General features: G+C 44.9%; 1 protein-coding gene across 1 annotated transcript in view; it reads left to right on the top strand.

Annotated features, from left to right (window-relative positions):
• The first annotated feature begins 1907 nt into the window (after positions 1-1907).
• The window catches only part of LOC114630964 (acylcarnitine hydrolase-like), a 16733-nt gene continuing 11156 nt past the window's right edge, over positions 1908-7484 (top strand). The window contains exons 1-9 of the mRNA XM_028779276.1: positions 1908-2037; positions 2879-3089; positions 4564-4705; positions 5360-5493; positions 5570-5828; positions 6570-6668; positions 6932-7072; positions 7193-7273; positions 7466-7481. Coding sequence (XP_028635109.1) covers positions 1962-2037; positions 2879-3089; positions 4564-4705; positions 5360-5493; positions 5570-5828; positions 6570-6668; positions 6932-7072; positions 7193-7273; positions 7466-7481 — 1159 coding nt within the window. The 5' untranslated portion in view covers positions 1908-1961. The remainder of the gene's footprint in view (positions 2038-2878; positions 3090-4563; positions 4706-5359; positions 5494-5569; positions 5829-6569; positions 6669-6931; positions 7073-7192; positions 7274-7465; positions 7482-7484) is intronic.

Below are 7484 nucleotides of genomic sequence, written 5' to 3'. Positions count from 1 at the left end.
AGTTTATGGGGGGTAGGCACTGCTGATATATCAATGCCCCCACCCCTAAAGTGGTTGTCAGACAAGCCTATGTGTGTAGAGCCATGGTCCTTAACTAAGGAAAACTTACAGACACTTGAGTATCTGGTATAAGAGCAGCTGTAGAGTCAACATATTGAAGAATCTACCAGTCCACAGAATTGCCCTGGTGTCTCCATGAGCCACATTGTAGCACCAGATGCCATCCAGGCACTGCCTCCCTGGTGGTTATGTCATGATGGCCCTGGTCATGATGTGTGTATCCTGGAGCCAAAGTAAGGTCTCTGTCTCTCTGTCTCTGTCTTTCTATCACACACTCACACACACATACACACACACACACACACACACACACACACATACACTCCTCTGTATCTCTCATGTTCCTCCGAGTCACTCCCTCCTTCCACAGAACAGAACCTGGGTGTCTTCATTTTACATGTTCACTGTGGCCATGGACATCATCAACACGGGGCCTCTGAGTGATGGTGCAGTGAGTAGCAGATCATACTGGGATTTCCCAAGCTGAGCTACAGAAATGTCTAGGATTAAGAAGCACAGGGATGCCCAGCACCAATTGGGATCTGGTTTCTCCATCTCAAGATTGGAGGATCTGGGAAACACTCAGCTCTCACGGTCTAGCAATTCTTTGGTCGGGGAACTTGATGTAGAGAGAGCAGCTGCCAAGAATTGCTCGAACAGCAGAAAGGACAAGAGTGCATTGGAGGGGTGAAATTAAATCAAAGGAGCCCATGTTGATATGCTGATTAGAGAAACTGGGGAAAACAGTGCTATGTTCTGCCAGGGAAGCAGAGAGACACAAGGAAGAAGTTCTGTAGTACCATGCTGTAAAGTTCTGGATTTTTATGTGGATAATAAAAACATTAATCATAATTTGGAGCCAATGTCACTAAAGGCTGTCTGACACTGATCCCCACAAAACTTCCTCCAGAGAGTCAGGCTGGACTGGGTATGGGCTCCTGGTCCTGCATTCTTTCATACATCCTGTTGGAGTTCCTTGCAATTCTGAAACTTCTATTTTTAGATTTGTATCTCAACTTGGTGATACAAAGACCCCACTGTTGGAGATATTAAGGCCCCATGAAATGTTGGTCATGTGATAAAAAGTGAGAGAAATCAGGGTGTGGAAAGAAAAATTTCCTCCAATTTTGATGACCTATGTTCTATCTTGAGATTTATCAGTGGAAGGAGAAGATACACTAAACACAAATTCTCCTCTCACCTCCATATGTGAACCAGAGCCCAGGAGCATCCACACACAGGTATATCCATGAGCACAACAGATGTAAACAATTAAAATTGTTTGTTGAATAGATGAGTGGCTGTTAAGTTGATCTTGGCAGGAGCTGGCCACTAGAGGGGACACATCATAACTTTAAAAGCAATGGAACGCCAGTGTTTTCTTGAAGTAAATGTGACCTAAAAGGGAAAGGGTACATGCAGATGCTAAGATAACTGTAGGGACAAGGTACCCTGGAAGCAGGCTCAGTAAACTGAGTCTTCAAAGAACAGGTGTCTTGAGGTAGTGTAACCTCCTACACTTACCTAATTCTCCTGTGACATCTAGACTGTGACCTTCTCACAGAAGCTCTCTGACTTCTCCTATTACAGCTTTCTGACCAGTTATGGGGACAAGATTTCTGGTATCCCAGACAAGCTCCAGATTCATTCTGTGCCCTTCCAGGAGGTCAGAGAGAGAACAGACACAGCAGACATGACTTTTTTCTGCCTCCTGGCCATTGGTTCCTGTCACACGTGACTAATCACTTCTCCTACAATGAGAACTTTCACCTACAACACCATGTTCCCCGCCTACATTCTTTCTTGTTTAAATTCCTGCCTGGGCAAGGTTCACAGTTTCTGCTTCCTGTTTGTGAAACATGATCGTCCTAGCAGCACAGACTCAGGCCTGAGAGCCGACCATGCCACGGAACCAAATGCATAGCTGGCTGAATGCTGGGCTCTTTGGGATCCTGCTTCTTCTTATCCATGTGCAGGGTGAGACTCACTAAACTGGCAATGGGGAATGATTGGAGTCAGAGCTGCCAAGTTCTGTGAATCAGAGCTGAGCTTGTGGGAGGAAGGCATGGGGGCGGGGAGGGAACTGATTGAAACCATAGGTCAGACATTCTCAAACTGTAGGTCACAACCATTGGAAAATCTGTATATCCGCTGGCATTAGAAACACCCAACCATAAAATTACTGTTATTGCTACTTCCTAATTTAATGTTGCTCTTGAGTAATTTCTCAGCTCCTAAGAGCATCAGAAATATGTGTTTTCTAATAGTCATGACCCACAGGTTGAAGAATGTCACAATAGAAAAAAGATCGGAAACATGTGTCTACTAATGACACATACCAATGTCTACCCTGAAACATGCACACATATTTTGTAGACCCAGAAGGACTGAGAGGGACAGACACATCAAAGATCCCTTCATATTGAGGAGACAATTCAGCATAAGGAGCTTTGGAGACAGCAGGAGACAATTCTAGGGAAAGTAAGAAGGCGCTCTTCCCTGCTTGGTGTAAGGGCATGACCATAGCTACTACTGACCTTTTGATAAAAATGACTAATATAATAAATTCATGTAGCCTAAGGGCTCTGAATATCTGACGACTTCTTTGGCTAGAGAAATCTGACACACTTCTTAATGGGAATAAAAAAATGTTCCAACCTGAGGGATAGGGAAGTTCCCACACTCACACACCACAGGTCAACTAAGGGCAGGGTGGCTGGGATCCATTCTCCAGCAAGCTGGTAAAAATGAGATGGAAATCTCACAATCTACTGGCAGCTGATTACAGAAAACTAACCCTGAAACATCTCTCCACCAGGTCAGGACTCACCAGAGGCCAGCCCCATCAGAAACACACACACTGGCCAGGTCCAAGGAAGCCTCATCCACTTGAAAGACACAAAATCTAGTGTCCACACTTTCCTGGGAATTCCCTTTGCCAAGCCTCCTGTAGGACCACTGCGCTTTGCTCCTCCTGAGGCCCATGACCCATGGAGTGGTGTGAGAGATGGAACCTCACACCCAGCCATGTAAGTTCTGGGACCCAGAGGGTTTCAAGCACAGGGGGAGACTGTGCTCTGAGCTCTGGCCATGCTGTACCTGTCTTGTAAATCTCAGCTATGCAGCAGTTTTCTCTATTTGTGGATGAGTGCCCCATGTGTTTTCTGGTAATGTACTAAGGCTAAGTAGAACAACTAAACCAGGCTCCTGGGTCAGAGCTTGGATGGGGAATAATGTGGAGGTACTATGGACAGAAACAAAGATAAAAATGTTCACACACTCCAATTAAGCAAAGTGTTCTCTACCACAATGAGGGAATCTCTAGACGTGATTAAATGTCACATATTCTGCATCAAGCTCCCTGAATCCAGGACAATGCACTTCAGGTCCTTGAGTACAGCAGTGATCGATACTTGCTAACCCCCTCCTCACAGTCATTGTGAAAACCTATAAGGCCGTGTGCCATTAACTGTGGAACAAGTATGTGTAATTAATTCCCTCTGAAGACACTGCAGACAAGAGAAGTTCCCTGAGAGTCTGTGCATGTGATGAAGGACTACCCACTACCCTTTAGGGCAGCATTGTCTACTGAATCCTCTAGTAGCTGAGTGAGTCCAATACTTTTATATGGGGATCTTAGATTGTTTTCTGTTGCTGTAATAAAGCACTGACAAAAGCATCTTAGGGAAGAAAGGTACTATTAGAGGCTCCAGATTACAATCCATCCTTTGTGGTTAAACACAGCAAATCAAAACTACAGGATCTACTCACATCACAACCATGCCCAGTGTGGTAGTTAGTGTTTTACTGCTGTGAACAGACACCATGATCATGGCAAGTCTTATAAAGGACAACATTTAATTGGGACTGGCTTACTGATTGAGAAGTTCAGTCCACTATCATCAAGCTGGGAACATGGCAGCATCTAGGCACTCATGGTACAGGAAGAGTTCTACATCTTGATCTGAACACTGCTAGCAGAATACTGCCTTCCAGGCAGCTAGGGTGAGGGTCTTATATCCCACACACATAGTGACACACCTACTCCAACAAGGCCACACCTACTCCAACAGGGCCACACCTTCTAATTTTGCAACTCCCTTGACTGACTATATACAAACCATAACACACAGGAAGAGAGACTAGAAAATGCTTGCATGCCTGCTAATACTTAGCTCACATTTCTCTTCTTATACAATTCTACGATTTTCACTACAGAGAGCCAAACATTTCCATGGAGACATCTACAAGTCTCTCCCTCCTAGACTTAGAAAGATTAAAATCCATCTAACTGGGGACTCCTTAGACATCTGGCTCCACTCTAGGGTTTAAGGAGCCTGTGGCCTTTCCCTTGGTCAGAAGGGACTTAAAGGGAGAATATGTGTTAGCAGGGAGTCTCATGAGGAACAACAGCTGAAAATGCCTGAGATAAAAATCTCCAGACACACAATGGGTTTTGATCACCATATAACTCTTGGAATATCTGTCTGCTATTTTCATCAGGTGTTTGCAAAATCATGATATGCTGAGTGAATTAGACCTGCCAGATGTGAAAATGATCCTGTCTTCCATCCCTGTGTCTGAGGACTGCCTGTATCTCAACATCTACACACCCGCCCATGCCCACGAGGGCTCTAACCTGCCTGTGAGTGTCAGGCTGTGGTCAACTTTGGGAGAGGGCATTGTTTTTTTCAAGATGATTACAAGGAACAAAAGCAACCTGAGTTCCACTGCAGAGTGGACCCAGATAAAGTTTAAGCTTACTTGAGGCAAAGGCTGTCTCAGGCATATGATGCAGATGAAGCCAGGGTATGGGACACTGAGCACTGGAGCATGGAGCCATCAAAGGCTTCAGATCTTTCATAAAACCAGAACTCATTCAAAAGCTCATGATCTGAAGAACCACTTAGGGGTTTAAGACCTCAACACTTCGGTCCCTCAAACTTATATATTTATGATTCTGTTGTGACAATGAGGGTTGATGATCTTTTCCATTTTTAATCTGGAGAGGTATCCATAGAGACACCTCTCTTTGATCCACTCTTAACAGCCTGAGTAATGATGACATCACTCTATACATAAAGGCATGAATTTAAACTGAGACACATGGTGGGAATGGGGTCTAGAAATACACTAATGGGAATGCTAGAGGGTCCTGACTGTGGTCAAGGCCCTGAGTCCTGAGGATTTTTATGTATTTGTGTAGCTGCACAGAGGCACAGAAGTTGATAGTCTAGTAAGCAGACAAGAGGGCTTGGACAGGCTTGGAGCTTCCTGGCTTCTCTCTTGACTTCTCCAGGTGATGGTGTGGATCCATGGAGGTGCACTGGTTATAGGATCGGCTTCCATGTGTGATGGTTCTCTATTGACAGCCACGGAGGACTTGGTGGTTGTCACTATCCAATATCGTCTGGGTGTCCTGGGCTTTTTCAGGTAAGGCCATTACTGGGCAACAGTAGCTGATCAGAACCTAGATAGCCTTTTGATCCATGTCCCTTCCACTCCTCAGCACTGGAGATGAGCACGCCAGAGGAAACTGGGGATACCTGGACCAAGTGGCTGCCCTACGCTGGGTCCAGCAGAACATTGTCTACTTTGGTGGCAACCCTGACAGTGTCACTATTTTTGGCGAGTCTGCAGGTGGCACAAGTGTGTCTTCACATGTTGTGTCCCCCATGTCCCAAGGGCTCTTCCATGGTGCCATCATGGAGAGTGGGGTGGCCCTGCTGCCTGACCTTATATCTGACACCTCTGAGATGGTCTCTACTGTAAGTGATTTCAGCCCTGCTGCCTAAGCCTTTATATTCTGGTACTCCAGTGTTCCATTTAGTGGGGAAATCAAGGACCATGGGAAATAATTTCTTTCCAATAATTTCTGAGAAATTTAGGGTTTAGCATCTACTCGCCTCTACTTCATATTGGATGAGTATGCTCTCTCTTCACAAACTAGTCTTTGTAGATTCTACCATTGGCAAAAATAAGTATCCATGTGCTTGGGAGCTGGTTCACTGGTTTCTAAAACTGCATGGAGGGCAAACCTGAAGCCATAAGTTCAAATCCTGAGAACACACATAGGGCTGGAGACAGTAACTTGTATCTGTAATTCTCATGTTACTATGGTTAGGTGGGAGGCAGAGACAAGAAAGTTCTTGGATATTCATAGACCTGCTCATTAGTGTAGGCAGCAACAAACCAAGAAGTTATCCTGTCAAATAAGGGGGACAGTGAAGATTGAGACTTTGTCCTTTAACCTTCATGTGCAAACCCTTAGACAATTACACTTTCCTGATACGTGAAACACAGAAAAATAGGTGGAGAAAACAAAGCTACCTTACACATATGTAGTTCAAAAGGGTCCTGCCTGCTAGCTGTCACGTTTGAGCAATAGGAAAATGGAAATGATATGAATTTATTTCAATCCACACAGCACACACTACAGTGTGGGAATTAGGCACAACTGCACTGACTTGGAATTGAGAACTCTTGATCTTGCCTCATTCCCTTTGCAGACAGTGGCCAAGCTATCTGGATGTGAAGCCATGGACTCACAAGCCCTGGTGGGCTGTCTGAGAGGCAAAAGTGAAGCAGAGATTCTAGCTATTAACAAGGTAGGGAGAATTGTGTGTCTGGGACAACCTAGTCTACATGATGTGGGGTTTTGAACCAAATACCTCATCTTTATGATTTTGTGTTCTTTCAGTTCTGTGTGCAAAATGAATATCAAGATAGGCTAATCTAAGTGTAGACTCTCCTCTAGAGTGAGCAGATAATCCTGAAACTAATGAGAAATGAGAAAAAGGTGGAGCTGACTCAGTCGACATCAGGGTATTTATTTCACTAACCATCAGCATTGACCACTAATGCCACCCAGGTCTTCAAGATGATCCCTGCTGTGGTGGATGGGAAGTTCCTACCCAGGCATCCCAAAGAGTTGTTGGCATCTGAGGATTTTCACCCTGTCCCCAGCATCATTGGGGTCAACACTGATGAGTTTGGTTGGACCGTTCCAATTGTGAGTCACAATTCCAATCCTCTGGGAGCCTGGAGACCATATGTATGCTAAGCCATAGAAAATACATCTTTAATCCAAGTCCAGCAGGCCCCACACTTAACATTGTCTTCTGCCTACCAGGTCATGGGCTCTGCTCAGACAATAAAGGAAATAACCAGAGAGAACCTGCCAGCTGTTCTAAAGAATACAGCAGTACAAATGGTGAGATACATCTGGTCCTCTCCAAATATAGAGGTCCTTCATGCCTCCTTTCAGTAGGTATTGTGATTCTGTGTGGAGTCCTCAGACCTGTACCCTATGTCATCCCAGACCACATTCTCCCAGATAGCAAATGTAGCTGCCTACTGAACCTATACTATGCTGAACCTCATTGTTCCTTATCTCCTGGTGTAGAAGCTGCCTCCTGAGTGTG

This window comes from Grammomys surdaster, unplaced genomic scaffold, assembly GCF_004785775.1.
Source record: "Grammomys surdaster isolate TR1022 unplaced genomic scaffold, NIH_TR_1.0 349, whole genome shotgun sequence".
Taxonomy (NCBI): Eukaryota; Metazoa; Chordata; class Mammalia; order Rodentia; family Muridae; genus Grammomys; species Grammomys surdaster.
The sequence above is the reverse complement of the archived record's forward strand: the minus strand, read 5'-3'. Positions and strand labels throughout refer to the sequence as shown.